Below are 21,154 nucleotides of genomic sequence, written 5' to 3' on the forward strand. Positions count from 1 at the left end.
TGTTTACTACAAATAATTAAATAAAAAAGAAATCCATTTATTAACTTGTTTTTCCCTATTTAATTTGTAGTTTTTCACATTCAAATCAATTCATAATAAGCAAGAATATTATATCTAGTTTCCTATGAAAACAAACCATCTTTATAAATAGATTATGAATTAACAGCGAAAATAGTTATTTCGTACTGTCATGGATTTATAAATTATTATGGTTAGTTTGTTAATTTTTATAATAATATTTTAAAAATTATATTAATAATAATTTATTATTGACAAACACTAAAAAAATTATACTAATGCATTTATATTAAACTCTAATACTAAGTTACTAACACGGTTACAGCGAGACAGAAAAAAGAAGAAGATTGAAAGTGAAAATTTAATAAACGAACAGATTGGGGGAAAAAACTTGTAGAATGCATCCAAAGCTCCACATGTTTCTGGCCACAGCAAAGTTTGGGCAAATTCACATGACAAATTGATTTATATTGTGAAAAGAAGTGGTTCCTTGAAATAGAAAATAAATCACGATCTTTACATGGAGAGAAAATCAAGTCAGTGATTGATGCCCTGCCATGGCAGACACGCATGCAAAGAATTGCTAGATGACAAGAACAAATACAAATAAAGAAGGACTCTACTCTATTATGATTTATGAGAATATCTATATTGATATGAATGCCCAAATGACATTGTAAAAGTAAAAGGAGTGATTTATTACTTTATTATCATATGAATATGAAAGAGCAAAGTTGAGAGTATGAGTGGTCATTCAAATGTCTTTCAATCTATTCAGCCTCAACTTGCTTGTCCGTTTCCTAATCAAATTGACTTATAATTCCTCTTTTAGAGGGTCACTTAGATTTATCAAAGTCTCTGTTTAGCAATTTCTTCTTTGTGATTAATGGCCAAACTTGGATTAGTGGAGCATGTTCGCCACTGTTGACTTTGGGATACTAATGGACTTTGCAGTCACAATTAGGCAACTATAGTCTAACATTATTCACATTTAAGTAATGACACAGCGACCCAACGGCTAAATCTATAGGGGTAAAAAACGATTAGTCACAAAAGAAGATAGAAATTTATTTTGCAATCGAACACAAGTATTGCAAAATTAAAATCATCCAATAGTTAAAAATAATGAACATTTGTCATCTATTGGGATGTATAAATTTCAAGGGAAAAGAGAAATAATAATAATAATAAAAGTAGTGAGGTAAAAAAAAACAAATATAAAAAACGAAATCTAAAATTATAAATGTATGATTAAAATGAAAATCGTAAACCACCAAATATATGAATTAATAGGTGCAAGATTGTTGCAGTTTAATTAGTGATGTGAAATTTAAGTATTAAATATATACTTTTATTGAATATTTTAAGGAGAAAACTATTTTTATTATATTTCTACTTGACTTAAATAAGATTATCTTTCATGAATAGATATTATTGGATATAGGAAGAAAACAACTACTTATATATGAAATTATGGATGACAAATGTCATCATTACAATGAAGATCATTTGAAAGTGAAAAAAAACGAGAAAACATTTTTTATAATATAAATATATTAAATTTTAACAATCACAAGAAAACTGAGAAATAAAAAAAGAGATAAAATATAAAATAAAATTAGTAATATATGATAGAAAAATAAAAAATAATATTGTAAAATATTATTATACGAATAGTATGCTTAAAAGAAAATAGTAGAAATCATGCTATAAAATGAGCGCCTTGCAAAAAACTTTCCCTGATTCTTCCTTTTTTTACAGTTTTTTTAAAGGTAAAACACATTTTGTTAATGAAGGGTGATTAAACACAAGGTGTATCCAATCAGATAATTGATAAGAATTCAATATTACTGTGGATCACGGTGAAATTCACATAGTTCCAATGATTGGTATCGTCAAAGAAGTGTCGTCTGAAAATGAAAAAAAAAAAACATATCTTGAGTCTTGTCGCATTTAAGATCCTCTCAGGGACGGGGCTAACAAATTCTGGGAGGCAAAACTGGCTGGCATGGCAGTAGAAGAATTTTTTGAAAAGAATAGTTTATTCTTTACCTATATCCGTTTCATAAAATAAATAAAATTAAAGCAAATGGCAGAATCTCTTGCTCATCTTTCCTACATTGTAAAACCTAAGTACATCATCGGGGTTAATCTACATCAGATAATTGACTAGAATGGTAAATTATCTTTCGCTATTAATCTTTAATTCTTGCCAATTAAAAAAAATTAAATACATATGTAAAATCATACTATATTTTTAATTAAGAAAGTCAAAACATAAATCATCGAAAATCCGTATAATGAGTTAATTAAATAGAAAACTCTATAAATCTACATATATTAATTATAAATTATTAATAAGTAATTGGTTTGAGTGATTGTAAACTTGATTTTTTTAAATAAGATTTTTGGTTTGAATTTTGTGAATAAAAAAAAAAGATATGATTAAATAAGAGATTCCACTAAAATTGACTAGTCAAATTTTCTGATGAAAATTAATCATACGTGAAACTAATGAATATTCCACACTAATATTATAGTATCAACAAAATATTAATTATAAATTTATTACATATTGAGAGGCATTTAAGATAACTACCTAAAATTGGCAAAAAGTTATCGTAAGTTCATTCATAGACAAGTTTGTATTAATTCATTCATTTTACTAGAACTCATCCGAATTTATTCACTCTAATCTCTAAAAGACAACCCCCCTAAAAAAAAATCTCACGGATACACCATTTATATTTTATCTTATTTTGTTTTTCATTTTCTAATTATTCATATCATATTATTGTTTCTCTCTTGTCATTTCTTATGATCTCTCTCTTAATAGGATGTATGCACATACATAGATATCAAGAAAACTTTTCCAAATATTTTATCCAAGGCGAGAACAACATATACTTACATAGGACAGATTGCTCAAGTACCAAGCTAGTTTATATTGCATTTGACGACAACTGATTATGACTTGAATTAGTCATAAGACTCGATCATAACCATTCGAGGCTGGATCGCATGCCCATATTTATAATGCATGTTGTTTTGTTTGTGTCCATGCAGTATGTCTTGTATTATGTGTCAATATATCTATCCGTATTTCTTATAAATCATTTGTAGTGATCCACACGTAAGTCACCTTTAAACCAAAAAATAAATAACTGATATGATAGGTGATGAGAAGGCGTTAATTAAAAACTTTTAATTTATTAAAAGAATTAATGACTTAAGAGTTAAGTTTTAAAAAAAAGGTTATAAAAACAAGTTATATAAAGTAAAATCTCAGGCTATAAACTAAAAAAACAAGTGTTAAAAGGTGTGTTCATAGCATTTTTTTTCTCTTAAAATGCACTTAACTAAAAGAAAATAGGACATCAAGTAATTTAGAAGGAGGTTTTGGGATGATCAATGTTTTTTTTTTGTCAGCTAAAAGGTGAAATTCATTTAACTGGTACCCGAAGTACCAAATGTTGTTACAATCAGATAAGAGAAATTATAGGCATTTGCACCCCAATGTTATCTCCCACATACATGAATCGGTTATCTATTATGGGCATCTGGGATGATCAATGTAAATTTGAGTATTCTCCAAGGAGTTGTTATTTTTTATTTTTTTTTTCAGTTAAGAACTAACTCTTATGGTGTTTGGTTCCAATGGTTTAATTGATATATTTTTTATATTCTACCAGTATATAAGGTCAAGTACATTTTATCCTTTCTTGTTTACAAAATAATTCTAAGTGCTGTCATATTAAGTATTCCAAAAGTTAGGAGAGATTTTAGTAAAGTAACAATAGGGTGAAAAGTATGCATACTTAGCTTGATTGTTTTTTCTACTAGCGGGACTTTATCCCATAATTCATTTATCGGATTTTTTGTAATTGACAGACAAGGTCTTCTCTATTATAGGTTTACATAGGGGGTTTTTGGTTCTCATGTTCTCCCATGGTGTCTTGTTACTTTTCTTTTTCTTATATGTTTATCGGATCCAGGCTCTGCAGCAAAGGATATTAGGGGAGGTAGTGCCAATCTTGTCGGATTCCTAATCCTCTTTCCTCTTGTTGGATTTTGTGTTAAACGTCAATGGATATATGTTCATTAGTTATAAATATATTATAGATTAAATAATTACATATTTTTTGTTCGCGATAATATATTTTTTTAATTACTATTAAGATTTTCAATAATAAGAATCTATAAATACATCATTATTTTAAATTAAATGCATAAAATGTTTAATGATTTTTTTTATCAAAATTGATTGAACCAAACGTATTTTTAATGTCTTAGAAAATAGAAAATAGAAAGTTAAAACAAATATATTTTCTAAATGTTTGAAAATGTGAAAACGAGAACTCTTTTTAGAAAATAAAAACAAAAAAAAAGAAGAAAAAACTAAATCAGACCCAGCGTCCCCTAAGAAAAGAAATAATGTAAATACAGAAAATTAAAGAATCGAAGTATTATTATTATTATTTTTTGAAATGAAGAGAAAAAAGAATGAAATTAGAAGAAATAATAGTAATATTGATTGGCAGTGGAATTTATGCACCTGATGAGCAGAAATTGTCCCCCTGTCCGGGCTGTCTTTTGTGGATTGTCCTTCCTGACTGGTCCCCACCGCTCCCCCTTATCTGCTTTCCGTGGCCAAATTAGTCAATTCCTTCCCCCAAACACTGCAACAATTAGAAAAACAACCATTTGGTAACAGCAGCAATACTGATACACACTAGTTCTACTTGTACTAGTGCTTTCCCTCTTCTCGCCGACTCAACCTATATAAATTAAACCCTGCTCCCACACGTAACCACCACCACAATTCTTCCCCTTACTTTCACTACGTATCAAAGTTTGTACACAACTGCATTTATTTTTTTATATTTAAAATTTAAAATAACAATATGTTATTAAATTGCTCATATAAATAACCTCTTATCTTTTTTATAAGCAACAAGTGTAATGTATTTTTACACTAGTAAATTTTGTGTCAGAATCAAAAATAACTATCGAATGTTATAGTTCATAGTTGGATTGGTAACAAGTTGAATTCACAATGATTTGAGTTCACTTTGAATACAAATACTCATCAAGTGGTTTGATATTTGAATATTTCTATTAAAGGATTGAAATTCAATTTCTGCCTTAAAAATGAAGTCATAATTCTAAATATAATTTTTATTTAAAATCTTTATGATTAAAATGAAAATCTTTTACTGATAAATTTTCTTAAACAAAATTTAGGAATTTTGGTGAATGAAATGATGCCGAAAGTTGGAGTGAATGAAAAAAATGTTTAGCACGGTGGAATATAATTGTTTTTTTCACATACAATTTTTATATTAAATAAAATCTCTAGATGATGTAAAATCCACTTTTGTATTAATAAGATAGACGCTACATGGCTGCATTGGAATGAATGTGAAGTGTACACGTTAGAAATTGGGAAATTGAAACGTTGATCACGGAGGAAAATAGTGCTGGTGCAATCTGAGCCATGGATGGGAAGAACCAAGATTGACGGTGTACAAGTGTCGGTGGCTCATTGGCGATGATGCTCCATTGCTCAAAACACAATTCCTGTTGTGGGACCCACGACATGTCCCACCTTTTTCTAATTCTCCGTAGTTGAGTTGAGGAGGCCACAAACACAGAACAACGCCTATTTTATCACGACCTCTCTCTCTCTCTCTCTCTCACATTCTTGTTTCTTATTATTTATATTTGTTTTTTCCATGATGGGCATTGAACAGAAACTGTAGAAGCCTGTCGAACAGTGAATTGTAATAGTGGTAAAATGAAAGAATGAATGGGTATATATATGTGTGGGAGTATACAGATATAGATATAGATATGGTGGTGCAGCTGTGGTGATTTGGCATTTTCTGGTTTTTGTTCGGTGCTTGTTGGTATTGGTTGGTTTGTTGGTTCCATTTGATGTTTACATAGAGGAGCTAGCTTAGCCACTTTCGGCAAAAGAACTCACAGAGATACATTTACACAAAGAAAGAACGCGTTTACTGTTTAGAGACCAAACCCCATCTTTTGTACCACTCAATGAATCATTAGTCTCATACTCAAACTCTGAAAGCGAGTGTTTTTTTAGAGCTGAGACAAATAGTATATATTTGAGTTTGGGTGATTGGAGAAGAAACTGAAGAAGAGAGATTGCAAAATGAGAGTGTGCTGTCTTGGTTGGTTGAGCATTCTTGTCAAATGAGGTATGTGTTTTCGAATGTTCTAATTCCTTTGAATCTTCTTCTACAAAACCAAAACCCCTTTCTCCTCAAATTAAATTCATATTTTTCTTTTTTGTATAGGTTTCCCTTTCCGAGGTGATTTATTTGGACACGCAGATTAAACTGCATGCAATTGACGCGCAAGATGTTTTAAAAGACCACGCAAGAAAGAGAACAAAAGAAAAAGAAAAAAGTCTTGTTTCTAAATTTTCCCAATTTTGAAGGAAAACTAAAAGAGAAAAATGGATTGTAGTAACGAGTTGGATATGCAAGAACCGAGCATTGAGACGGATAAGCTTAGTTACGAAATCTTCTCCATTCTCGAAAGCAAGTTTCTCTTCGGCTACGACGATCCAAAGCTCTGGTTCCCCAAGCAAATACCTCCCAAGCCGGAATCTCAGACTCCGGCAGCTACCGCCGCCGTGGACTGCGTCTCCGCAGTCAAGAACCAGCGCGGCAAGATATGCATTCTCGCCATCGACGGCGGCGGCATGCGCGGGATTCTCGCCGGAAAAGCCCTCGCCTACCTGGAAGCCGCGCTGAAGAAGAAATCCGGCGACCAGAACGCCACCATCGCAGACTACTTCGACGTGGCCGCTGGCGCCGGAGTCGGCGGCATCTTCACGGCGATGCTCTTCTCCACCAAAGACCACCGCCGCCCGATTTTCTCCGCCGACGACACGTGGCGGTTTCTGGCAGAGAAAGGAAACAAATTCTACCGCGCGGGAGGCAGCGCAAGCAACCGGGGGTTGCTGAAGAGGTTACTTTCCAGTGGAGGTTCCGGCTCGGTGTCGTCGGCGACGGCGGGTTTGGAGAAAGCGGTGAAGGAAGCGTTCACGGCGGAGAATGGTGGTGGGAGTTTGACTCTAAAGGACACTCTAAAACCGGTTCTGATTCCGTGCTACGACTTATCGAGTACGGCGCCGTTTTTGTTCTCACGTGCGGACGCGTTGGAAACGGATAGCTTCGACTTCCGGTTGTGGGAGGTATGTCGTGCCACCTCGGCCGAACCGGGTTTGTTCGAACCGGTTCAGATGCGTTCCGTGGATGGTCAAACAAAGTGCGTGGCCGTGGACGGAGGTTTAGCGATGAGTAACCCAACGGGGGCGGCAATCACGCACGTGCTGCACAACAAGCAAGAGTTTCCGTTCGTGCGAGGCGTGGAGGACCTTCTTGTTCTGTCCCTCGGAACGGGTCAACTATTGGAGGTGAGTTACGACTTTGACCGAGTCAAACGCTGGAAGGCCAAGGATTGGGCCAGGCCCATGGCCCGCATTTCCGCCGACGGCTCCTCTGACCTCGTCGACCAGGCCATCGCCATGGCCTTTGGTCAGTGCCGCAGCACCAATTATGTCCGCATTCAGGTATTTTTTTTATTATTATTTATTTTGGTTTGCTAGTCTAGTTGTCAATTGTCACCCCCTAGCCTGTTTTAGTTTAATAAGAAATTTTAAATTAAAGTCTTAAATATATAGTTATGTTAAATATTTGAAGCAAAAATTTGCCACCAATAATCATCATACAAAGTTCAAACAAGATTGACTGGAAATTACCTGTAGTCTATGCCAAAAAAAATTTCAATCGTCGCAGAATGTCACAATTATGGTTTGAAAAATGGGAAAAGGAAACTGTTGATGTCTTTCTATTTTTTGGGCTCATTTCTGGTAACTGGTTGAGTTTGTGAATTTCATAAACGTTAAGGGAGGGTATTGAATGGAGTAAATTTCACACCAGCCGGAGGGTAGGGGGTGTGGGGTTTCTGTTGTGTGTTTGTTGTCTGGATGTAGCTAGCAAGTTGGATGAGTATGTATGGGGGTAGCAATAGCATAGCTGGATTTGGACTTGTTAGAGGGATATCTATTGATGAACGGGTGTTAATTAATGAAATGCTTTTTGTCCATTTTGTATTGTGTATCAATGTTAAGAAAACCTTGTCATTCTTGAGCAACTTGGTTTTAGTTATACCATGGAAAATGGATACAAATGCAATTTGGTATTCTCATTTGGATTGAAGGAATGCCCATTTGCGACTCTTTCTTAATTAGAGCCGTGTCGTGTGTAGTATAGTAATACACCTTTTTAATTTTAGGTATAACTAATATGAAAGCCCATTCCATATCGGTTGGGATTATGATCACCAAAGTGGTTGATTTTAATTGAGATTAATGCGTGTATGAGTGTATCTTCACTATCTTGTCATTTAATTTCTTTCATGCTCATTCATTTTGTCCTTTTCAATTGAGTTTATGATCCTGGCAGCTGGCTGGCATTGAAATCTTGCTGACACCATTATAGGGCTGAGTGCAAGTAAAATATACTTACTAGGTATATTTCAGTTTTTACATGATGGATTCTTATATATGTGACAGGCAAATGGGTCAAGTATGGGGCGATGTGGACCCAATGTGGATACAGATTCAAGTCCCGGCAATGTGAAGATGCTAGTAGGAATAGCAGAAGAGATGTTGAAGCAGGAGAATGTAGAGTCAGTACTGTTTGGAGGAAAGAGAATTGGGGAGCAGAGTAACTTCGAGAAACTTGACTGGTTTGCTGGAGAACTTGTTCAGGAGCATCAGAGGAGGAGCTGCAGAATAGCTCCCACTGTTGCTTTCAAGCAAGCAACCCCAAAAGCGACTTAGGCCATCCATGGCCAACAACAGTTCAAAGAATCAACCTAAAGAAAAAGGTAACCACTCTTTGCTGTTTTTTTGTGTGTTTTACCTCAATAATTTATAGACATCCTTTCAAAGAAAGCGTTTTAGGGGACCCCGCTGAATAAATTACCAAAGGGAAGAAGGCATCTTAATTAAAATAGTGATGGCAATCAAATACTACTATTCAGGTGTTTTTGTTTTTACTTTTTTTTAATAAATCAAACATGCCCTACATTGCTTTGCTCAACTAACCCCATTTAATTTCTAATAGCTTCATTTTATCAAATCACAAGCTTTTATGTCGATGTATGACAGCATAACATTGTTAAATTCTTTTTCTTGTCCAGTCATTTCGCTGGTTACTTGAAAGTGTGTTTACCGAATGAACCCCCTTTCCTTTATTTTTTTTCTTTTTCCTTTTTTGGTTTATAGTTATTTTCCTGTTCTCTTGGTGATGGGGTGAAATGTTGAACATAGTATTTAACTGGTGGGGGGCGATCACCCACTTGTGGATGTCTTGTAGTGAAATATCATACAGGTTCATCCTAACTACCCCAGTTGAATTTCATTGACTAGCAAAGAATTGTTATCCAGAACAGGTGCTGAATTTGTCAGCTTCTGTGTATGCGTGGACGTGAACTTATCTAAGTTGTCTCCTTATTAGGTCAGTTTAGATTATCAAATCTTTTTAACAAGCAATTGTGGTTATATATGTCGTATTGAAGGAAGATGAAGAACATAGGTGATGTGGGGCCACCGACACTTATGTTAGTATTGGGAAAAGGGCATTGTGGTCAATTTATTTCAAAAGGGAAAAAGCGGGGTGGGAACTTGGAAGATGTTGAGAGGGTATTTTGATCATAAAGAATGAGATCATGGCGGGACACCCTTAAAAGTATTTCCGTAGTCCTGAAAAGGTGCTTCTCATGTCATGATGCCAAGGGTGGTTGGTTGGTTTCATTTATAAAAAATTGGTGTGGTTGACTATTAACTTTGCTCTTCAAAGTAAATCAAATAAGTATTATTGAGATTCTTAACTAGTTACTAACTTGTAATTGCATGTGCAGAGGGCATTGAGGTAATTTGCTTGAAAGTTTAGTATTCACTAGTTGTGGGTCATACCCCTAATTAAGTAGGTTCCTTTTTCTGCTGTTTGTCGTATCTTGTTTCCTCATTCGATCCGTATATTTGGTTGCACATCTCTCTTTATCTTTTTCCAACCTATGACGGTAGTTTTCTAGGCCCTTGAATAAATTACTAGGCGAATCAACTTTTGTAAATTTGTAGATTATTATTCGAACCACTTAATTTTGTGTGAGATTTCACAGAAACCAATTTTCATACTTCAATTGAGTAGAATGCGGCTCTTTTTATAAGTATGTTTCTGGGGTATCATATGGGAAATTAACCTTATTACATAATATTGACTAAATAAAGAACATTTGGGCAGTCAGAGAGAAAGAAATTGGTTTGCTAGATTCGGGGAAGTCTGACTATGAAGGGAACAGTGAAATGGAGACAACGTTACAAGGCATGAACGCTTCAGCAGTTTTTTTATTAATAAAAAAAGAAAATAGCTGAACAAAAGGTATTCACTATTAGGTCACTGCTCACATGTCCCCTAGAAGAGAGAATGTTCAACACAGACTCAAATCCAAATATATTCCTTTTTTTTCTTTCAAACTCGAATGATTATGTTTGCCAACCCCAACAGCCAATGGGGTTCTATGAAATTAAAATCTAAAGCATCTAATTATTTTCATTTTGACTAAATTCTTGAAGTTTAAATAATTTCATTGTGACTATTTCTTGCAGTGAAAAACCGATATAGTAGGAAGCAGGAGCAAGGAAAAAGAAGGGGAAAAAAAAACAAAAGAAAAAGGCAGATAGTATAGTATAGCAGCTTTACTTTTCAAGATAGACAAAGAAGGTTAGGGAGTCGAGTGAAAAGGACAAGTGGTGTAAAAAGGGTGGAAAATTTTTGTGGGATACTTTGCTCTCCAGAGGACAGACATTGTGGTGTCCACACTACCTTTCTATTAGGGTAAGAAACCAAGAAAGAAAAAGCCAAGTGTCTGAGTTGAAGCTTTTTAGGGTCAAACATGAATCAAGTGTGAATTTTTTATTTTTAAAATGAGAATTCAGGGTGGTTAATTGGATCACATTCTTCCATTCCATTCTAGTTTTCTTCTTCTTAAGGATATTTTGTAAATCTTTTTTTCATATTAAAAAAGTTTCATCCCTGCTTCAAAGGAACTGTGGAGGTGGTGGGCTACGTTGTTATTATAAATTTTAAATATGTGGCCACACTTGTCTCTGACCAAAGATCGATTGTTATTGTTCTTATTGTTTGTTGAATTCTTAGCATGGTTATGTTGAGTGTGATCTTTTTTTAATGATCATCACTGTCGCCTGTGACGATGGATGGCCAGTCATGTTCATGGCTCGGAACTATCGGATTAAGAAATTATTTTTTTATTAACATTACTAACATATTAAATGTTGTATTACTGACCCACTAGGGTTGATCCTTGGCTTAAAAAAAAAAAACAGGATCCAACCAATGGTGAGGGATTGAGGTAGAATGCATAAAGTTATATGTTTAAATTTCACCATATCATTGTATACTAAAAAATTGTATTATTAAACGGGTAGATTGATTGACACATAATTATTTTAACTTAATTAATAATCTCAAATTTAAATCTTGAATATATGATTGTACTAAATATTTAGAGAATTTTTTTTTATCATTCATAATAATTCATAATGATATAATTCAACTTGATAACAACTATTTCTCATACCGTGTCTTTAAAAAAACATTTGAAATGTTGTGATTTTTTTTTTATCGAAGCTTTTATTTTATTTTTATAGTTTTATTTAATCTTTTAAAATCTGGTTAAAGAGTCTAAATATATTGATTAAAAATTAATAAATAAAAAATTTATCAAAATTATAATGTGGTGCATTGAAAACATTAATTCATAAAATTTATTTATTTGACTTTTTATCTGTATTTGATTAGATTTTATCTTGTAAGAATATAAATTCCAAGGTCAATATGAGCTCTTTTTTTATAATTGATATTTTGCAATGTGTTCTGATTTGAAGTTTGTAAAAGTGAAATGCCTATTCTTTTGTTTATATTGCTGTCTGTATCAAGTGGTAGTTATTAGACAAGTACCCGTTGTTCTCCTGGCTCTTCTCTTTGCTGTGTGTGTGCCTTGTGGAAGAGTGTTATTTTATCTCCTTTGTGGCACCTAACCAAGCGATTTTACCATTTGGCAAGTAAGTGATGTTGCACTAAAAAATAACTATATAATGAGTTAGGAAATGAAGTTTTGACTATGGTCCATGCGCATGCTGAACTCATGAAGCCTTATTCTTCATGCGGTACAGTTCTATTTGCTTCTAAACAAAGCAACAAAACCCATCTGAGATATTTTTTTAACGTTTACAAAACAGAGGGCAAATAAGAATAATTGTTATAATAAACTCAAATCGACATTATAGCTTAAAAGACTAAGGTTTTGTTTGAAGGATTTTTTTTATATCGATGAGTACTCACCAGAGGAGAAGAAAATCAGATATTCAACTCTTTTTTTATAAACTAATATCAACTCATGTAATATGTATCTTAATTTTTGTAGAAGTTAGAAAGGAAAAAGTTTTTTAAAATTAAATATTGTAAAAGAATTGAAACTAAATATCCAAAATTTAAAAATTTAAAAATAGTTATATTTTTTTATTAAAAATAAACTTAATTAAAAATAACAATAAAAAAATCCAACTAAGTGCCTGATTGAGTAGCATATGAAACAGTCTGATTTGTATCAAAACAAGTTTTATATAACTAAGGCTACTTTTGTTTTATTATTGGATGTCTTTTATCCATTATTTGGTTGTGCAAAGAGAAAAGGAGAGAAGAAAAATAGGTAAAAAAATACACCGAAAAGAAAAATAATTTGGTTGAAGTGAAATAGAATACAAAAGAAAAATATTTAAATTAAAGTTGTTTGATAAATAAACAAATAAAATTAAAGAAATTGATAATTTATGAAAATACTATTTTATCCTTTAGTTATATTTTTCTCTCTCCCAACATAAGCTATTTCTAACAAATCACCTAAGTAAATTTATAGGTTTTCTCTTTCTCCTAACTTAATAGTATTTAACTTTTTTATTTCTCCTCGACGTTATTCCAACACTTTCTTCCTCTCAAATCCGGGTATTTCATATAAGATTAAATTTGACATGAATCCCACTACAAAAATTGAAATCTTAGTGTGTAAACATCCAAGATATTTATTCTCTCTTCTCTCCTTTCCCATATTTGCTCTCAACCAAACAAGCACTTAGTGTGTTTGTCTTTCCATTTCAACACCCTCAAACCAACATTAAGACAAAAGCAAGAAATTGTTACTTTCCAGAAAACGATTTTATATGCAACAATAGTCATCTCAAAATTTATATTTACTATGATTTCTGATAACTGGTAGGGCAGATTTCTTTACACTAACTAGATAGTAGATAGAAGTTAAAGTCTCCAATTTTTTATGTCTGCATGTGAATCAACAGTGTGGGTTTCCAACAATCAAAACATTGTGCGGCAATAGGATTGAAAGCTGACAAATAAGAAACAAGAAGTGAAAGAATAATAAGAAGATGATCTGGTGGCCATTACTTTTCATTCCCCGTAATTGAGGGTAACGTACGTTTTAACTTTTAGGACTTGTTGTTGGGCCCTTTGATTTGTTGACATTTTGGCTTTTGGATAGAAATTTTACTTTATGGTGGACACATTCTGGGGAGTTCAAATTTAGCAACGAGACAAGTTCATTTCGAGAAGGGGATGAGTCTATCATTAACCTCAACCACGATTTGATAATGACATATCAACGAGAGATTACAAAATATGATTGAACAGAATGCCATTTATAGGTGTTGGAGATATCCTATTTATTTAACTAAACGGCCAATCCTATATCCTTACTAAGTAAACTGAATTCAAAAGTCTAACTAAGAAAATGACAATAACGAGCACATCTATTTATTATTAATTAACCCATGCATGTCATGAATCACCCTTAGTCCTCTTCTCCAAGAGAATTATAAAAGTAAACTAAACTAAATTAATTTTTAAAATTCTTCAAAATTTTAAATGTATGTATTTTTATATTTTAATTTATATTTATATTAACAAAATTCTACCAATTAAATCTTCTCTTCAATATTTTCTATATATTTAAAAAATCATACATTACAGACGTATGGCTTAATCCCATTTTTATTCAAAAGTATTGTATTTAATGAAACGTCCCAATTAGTACATATGTCATCATTCAAGATAATAAATTAAACCTCTAATATTTAATTTGGACGAATATCAATCTGCCTAAGCTGCCGTAAAAGACTAAAGCATGACCCTACCATTGTTTCACATGCATGAGCAGACAAGAAATATGTTCTACTGTTCCAGTGAAAAAAAGTTAACGTTGTTGAGAGTGTTTACCAACTATTCAACTAATTCTTTTTGCAATTTCTGAGTAATCATGTATCAATATCTTACAACCACTGTTTGATCCTTTCCGTCCTATCTTACAGAAAGATACTTTTCCCTTGATCATTTTCCCACCTATAATTAAATAGCCCTCTACTAATCAAACAGACATAAAGATAAATTGATTGATTCTTGTCAAGTGTTGCTCTTTTGACATTTTTGTCTTGCTTTGATCACATTTAGCATCTCATAATAGGATGCTTTGTCCATCTTTTCCACTATTCAATGTGAAAGAAAGATCACCATATAATATATTCAGATAAAGCACCTTATATAGTCTTTACTAATTTCAGATTAAGCCTACTATACATGATTAAAAAAAATGTCACCGTCTAATCAACCAATTGGTGGAACACTGTGAGTCATGAGGTTAGAAAAGAAAGTATAGCTATATTGGAGGAAGTCCTAACTTAATTTCCTGTTTGGAAAGTGGAAAATTTCTTTTCTTTTTGGGGGGAAAGTGTGGGGAGGATATCTTATAAATTAAAGAGATAATGAAGTTAATATGGACCTAGAATTATAGGTGATAGCTATTAGCTAGTGGGAGTGCAATCTGTTCATTAATAAGTACTAGTCATTTTTAAAGTCATTGTAGCTGGTGCTAAGTCGTTGTTTTAAGAAAAATAATAGTGGGTACGTTCCCTTTTTGTCATGTTCTTTAGGGCTATTCATCTTTTCCGTGTACATGCCATTTGTCTAGATAACCTACTTATATCTTCATATATATTAATTTTGATGCTCTTTTGTTTGGTCCTGGCTGCAACCACAGGGTTCGAATTATCTTTAATTTGCCATTTGGTGCCGCCCTTTCCCCTTACTTTACATGTATAAATTATAGGGTGTTGGGGAATAATGTACTAAGATCCTGATTAATGAATCTAAAAAAATTTGTAGAAATCACAAGAAGAATCACACAAAAAAAATTATAAATAATTTTATAAAATCTTAATGAAAATTTTTATTTTTAGTTCCTTAACTAGTAATAACAAATAGTCATTAAAACATTGACTAAGGAACTAAAAAACATACTTTATTAGGATGTGAAAAATTACATTACTTATAACTCAATTTTTTATATTCTCCTTTAATCTCTACAATAATTATTATCTTTTTAACTTTTAATCAATGCTCTAAGAATATTGTTAAGTAAGACTCATTAAATATTAACCAATCTGGTCTTTATGGATGACCAAATTTCATAATGGAATCTTTCTTTTGTTATTCAAAATTATTGGCTTATCCTTGTTCCATTTGGGCATTTTTTGCTATCTTTTAACCCAATGAGCCTCCATTGTTCCCACCCGTTATGATTATGTTAATGGGATTAGCACGCTCATAGGGCCCTCAAACACGACTTCCTACTAAATTAAATTAGATTATAATAACAGCGAAAATGATCACGATGATAATGACAAAAAGTGGCTCATTAGAGCTCTATCCTCCGCACAAAATAATTCCATTTAGTGTTTAAATAATAAATAATTTACATCACTAATTGCTCGGTCGCGCTTTTTTTCTCTCTTCAGTCATCATATGTGAGCTGAAATATAATGAAAAGGCAATCAATCATATATTTCTGGCTCTTGTTGCTATTGGATTAGAAGGGTAGCTAACTGAAAGTGATGACACCAAAAATAAGAATAATGTGAGAGATTAAGTCCCTATTTACGTGCCGTGCTTGCAAAAACTTCTTATTTGGGTTGATTAGAGAGTTCAACTTCAACATGAATTGAAGTTCTGCACGCTGAATCTTTTAAGAATATATGATATAGTGATGTTTCGCTTTCACAACACAAGCCACTATAAAAGCATGAATTAGAATGCTACGTGGACATGGTATGATGGTTTACCAGTAATAATACCACTGAATTTTGCTTAACAGACAAGGACCGAATTAATTAACTAGCTAGGTATAAATATTGAAGGATGTGCATGATGCAATTGTGTATTTTATTAGAAGGAAATTAAAGCGTGTAGAATTAACTAATTTATACCATGATTAATTATGCGTTCAAGCATTTGTTCATATAATGAAGATAAGTATTTCTCACTTGTCTTTCATATTTATGTGCTAATTAAGATATGCATTTAATTTGAGTTTAAATCTAGACATCTGGTTGTCGTCTTAATAGGGTTGGTAATTTGATAAGGAAAATTCCGATTCACGTGTGATAGCACTCCACGTTGTTGTTATTAAACACACAATTAACACGAATACAAGTTTGTTTAATACTACGATAATATTAATATTTGTATCCGTAGTACGATAATACTTATTTAAAAAAAAATATAAAATCCAGAATTCTAAGATTTATAAGCAGAATTACAGATGTTAAATTTAAGTCAAGATAACTTCCCTTTATTTTGATTAATACAATAATACGATAAATTACTCTTCTCGTGTATGTTCTATGTTTACTATGTATCGCCTATATACAACCTACATAACTAAATCTGATTTCTGAAAATACCACAAGATATATAAGAGATTCATTAGATATTTAGTTGGGTTCTGAACTGTAAACCAAGTCAATATATTGGTCAAAGAATATCCCTCCCTCCCTCCCTCTTTCTTAAGCCTTATTCAATTTGTTGGTAAAAATATAATATTGCATTACATAAAAAATGTTATATTTTTTTATCAGCCAAGAAATGCATATATATTAAAAACCAATAAATGTTATATAATTATTGTTTTTCTTAGACCCGTAGTCATATTAGATTATGAATAATATGAGTATCTCTAAATTGATTTTTTTTAACAACCAAAAAGATATATTATATATAATAGATTGGTTATGGCACAAGCAGTGGCCATAGTCACCAATAAAAAATAAAAATAAAAAAAACAAAAGAGAAAAGAAATGTTTTATACCATAACAGATCTCACTTGTCTTAACCTGTTAGAGCCACACAGCAGTAATATAACAAATACATTAGACAATAAATGCTTCCTAATACCATGCTTGATTGCCAGCATCGATGCCCAATAGAATCATCATTAATTTCTACACCAAAGCTCCTGCCTACACTACTAAAAAATCCATTTTGTACGACGCACATTCTAAGACGGTTGTATTGAACCGTCTTAGAATGTATGGCAGTAGCATTCCTGTAATTAATGCTAAGAGGATGATAACGTTTTTGGTGCACCGTCTTTGTAAGTAGAGACGGAATGATAATTTGGTAAATTGCTTGTTATATTCAAAGGTAGTTTAGTCCATAGGATCGTCGTTGTTAGCGCAGTTCATATACTCACGTGTGCGGGTTGTCCTAGCCTCTTCTTCACTTACCTTGCATCTGATTCTAAGCCCTCAATTATCGACATCTGTCTCCGTCAATCGCACTCCTGTGCCGGCCTACCGTTGTGCCCTGACCCTACTGTGGTCCCGTCGTTGTCACCACCCGTCTCAGCCCTAAGCTTTGTCGCGCAGTCAACATTATTTCACAGTAATTTATTTGTTTTGATTTTCCTTTCTACACTTGGTTGCATTTTATTTGGGATTAATTTCAACACAATGTTGTCATAATTTGTATGCAGATGAACTTTATGAGCTTCATGGAAGAAAGTCAGTGCTAATATGTCACGGTCCATCATCACCAAGTACTTTGTTAAGGGTAAATATCTTTGCATATTAAGCCCATGATTATCCTTGTGCAAAGACTTGTGTTCTAGAACTTCAGGATCGATTCATTTCCAACAAAGTTTTCTGTTGAATACCACAAATTTGACGAGGTTGAATGTTTGTACTTGTTCCAGAAACTAGAGAACTTCTCTAAGGTGGAATCAATCTTCTTGATTTTTCAACATCTATAGCTACATTACTACAAACATAATTTTGAGGACCCACAAAGGAGATCATTTTTCCAAGAACTCTAGAGGTAACAATATTATCTTTATTGTAACTCAATATATAATACTCATGAATGTCATTACCTCGTTTTCATTTCTTTAAATTGTATGATATCGTAGCCGGTACCACACTACAAAACATGGATCGAAGTTGGATTAAAGCACCACGCATAAGTGACGACTATCAGAAGGGGATTGAAAGTTTCTTGCATTTTGCGCAAGAAAATGGATCAGCACTTTGTGGAAAATATTTTTGTCCTTGTGTTAAATGTGTGAATGGGAGACGTCAGTCATTAGATGACATTAGATCACATCTTATACGTGAAGGCTTCAGTCCGACTTACACAAACTGGATATGGCATGGTGAATTGCCACAAATATCAACTACCCCTGAGACTGAGGCGAATGATGCACAAACAGGAGATCGTATGGAAGACATGATACGCGATCTTGGGCAAGAGGGTTTTCGGCAAGCTCATGCAACTTATTACGACAAATTACAAACAGATTCAAAGATGCCATTGTATTTGGGATGCACAACCTTCACTCGGTTATCGGCGGTGTTAGGTTTGGTCAACTTAAAGGTCATATTTGAGTGGAGTGACAAAAGTTTCACCGACTTGCTTGTGTTGTTGAAAAATATGTTTCCTAAGGATAACATGTTACCGAAGAGTCACTACGAGACAAAGAAAATATTATGCCCCGTGGGTATGGAGTACCAGAAAATTCATGCATGTCTTAATTACTGTATTTTGTACAGGAATCAGTTTGCGAAAATGCACAATTGCCCAACATGCCCTACAAGCTAAACAATGACGAATGCAGTGATGATGCGGACACAAAGAACATTCGTCCAGCAAAGGTTTTTTGGTATCTTCCAATAATACCAAGGTTTAAGAGATTGTTTGCTAATGCGAAGGATGCAAAATACCTTCGAGTTACCAATTTCACATTGTATACATCTTGAAAAAAAATGGTTCGAGTTACCAATTTCATTATGTCTTGAAATTCATCACTTGTGCTTTATCCTTACTTCAATTCTCTTTTGATAATACTATTCAGGATTTTGCGCTTAATGTTGTGTGGAATGGGTGGAACATATCTTTTGTGCAGTACAATTGTATTGGCCTACGTAAAGCAAGATGATACTAGGCACAACTTTAATTTGGACACTCACTCAGTATGTGCAGCAGATAAAAGAAGAAAATAACAAGACAAATGAATTGAGCTTCCCTCATAAGTTAAAATTAACTTGTGCACTTTAGCTTTTTCGACAAGGAAGATGAGAGAACCTCTATAAAAGTTAAGTGCAGAAGTTGATTTTAACTTGTAGGACAAATTCTATAGCTAGTTCTTATTTAGAAGTTTCCTCTCTGACAGCTAAGCACTATTTATTCCACTTTATCCTAACTTGCCACGATTATTAGTGTTTAATATGCTAATGATCTATATTAAGTTATCACCTCCTTATCACTTTATGATTTGATAAGCTTTTATGACCACTATGTATTTTGTTTACAATTACGTACTAATTAAGACAACTTTTTATTTTGGTATATTATTTTAGTTGTAGAAGGTTTTATTCTTTGTTTTGTGGAACTAATATCTATGACCCTTTATTTTTATTAATTTCTTGAGCAAACTAATGTCGAGACTAGGTACTTTAACTAATGTTTGGTTTTTAAAAACAAAAATCATTTTCTAAGACAGTTCTATCGAGAATCGTCTTAGAATGTACAACATTTTAAAACGGTCCTTTCGGGGAGACTGCCTTAGAATGTCATACATTCCAAGACAGGTGTGTCACGCAGACCGTCTTATAATGTTGTACATTCTAAGACAATCTACAGGATAAATCCATCTTAGAGTGTATGACATAAGCCCGTCTTAAAATGTATGACATTCTAAGACGAGTTTGTGTTGGAGACCGTTTTAGAATGTACATCATTCTAAGACGGTCCTATGAACCGTCGTGGTAGACCGTCAATGTTTTTACGACGTCCGCTACGACAATGTCTCAGAACCAACGATGTATGTGTCAAATAATCATCATAAAAACGTACTTTTCTAATAGTGCTATTATGTTCACCGCTATGAAGGGTTAAATTGTTATTCATCACATTATGAATAATCTCTTCCATTTTTTTTTTAGAATGAATAATCTCTTCCATTAAACTAAAATATTGTTGATGACGAATGGCCCATTTAATATCATTGATTGGCAATAAAAGTTATCCATCAATTTAACCGTAACTAATTGTGTTTTTTTTATCATTATTATTATCATAAACTCGATATATAGATATAAAAGTCGCTTGATTGAAAAATATGAATGACTTAAAGATTCAATTCTCTCGATCCACACATGATAATATTCTAAGGTTATTTATTAACATATACTTTTTATTAAATGATTCGTTTTGGTCTTATATATTGGAAGAAACTAGAAAGTTTCCGTTAACCAAAATATTAAGAATAGAATAGTTTAGTTGTATATAATTTCAATAAATGAACAAAAGCTGTCATTAGACATATCTTATCGTGCATTCCATGCAGATCCTTCAGTTGTAACTACCGGATTATTTAAAAATAAACATTAATAGTAGTGTGACATGTAATCAAAGTTAATGAGAAATTTGATAAACTTCTAATATAACATACCATATGGTGAATATAACTATCTGAAACCGCTAACAAAAGTCATTAACAATTAATATTAATATTAATATTATTAAAGATAAAACAATATTTATCATAAATAAAAGGTGGGTTCTGTACTACTGTCTACTAGATGATATAAAGTCAATTCGTGCAAATAGGACATTTC

At 32.8% G+C, this 21,154-nt stretch overlaps 1 protein-coding gene across 1 annotated transcript; it reads left to right on the forward strand.

Moving 5' to 3' along the window:
* Positions 1–5,684: 5,684 nt before the first annotated feature.
* On the forward strand, positions 5,685–11,275 carry LOC114369906 (patatin-like protein 6). The gene is made up of 4 exons (XM_028327182.1): positions 5,685–6,239; positions 6,339–7,621; positions 8,627–8,943; positions 10,727–11,275. The coding sequence occupies exons 2-3, from the start codon at positions 6,500–6,502 to the stop codon at positions 8,894–8,896; spliced, it is 1,392 nt and encodes a 463-aa protein (XP_028182983.1). The 5' UTR covers positions 5,685–6,239; positions 6,339–6,499; the 3' UTR covers positions 8,897–8,943; positions 10,727–11,275.
* The last annotated feature ends 9,879 nt before the right edge of the window (positions 11,276–21,154 follow it).

This window comes from Glycine soja, chromosome 10 (genome assembly GCF_004193775.1).
Source record: "Glycine soja cultivar W05 chromosome 10, ASM419377v2, whole genome shotgun sequence".
Taxonomy (NCBI): Eukaryota; Viridiplantae; Streptophyta; class Magnoliopsida; order Fabales; family Fabaceae; genus Glycine; species Glycine soja.

Bases quoted from the DNA above. Each gene is read 5' to 3' on its own strand.
- LOC114369906 (XM_028327182.1), top strand. From the start codon at position 6,500: ATGGATTGTAGTAACGAGTTGGATATGCAAGAACCGAGCATTGAGACG. The intron at 7,622-8,626 runs GTATTTTTTTTA...TATATGTGACAG, and splicing joins CCAATTATGTCCGCATTCAG to GCAAATGGGTCAAGTATGGG.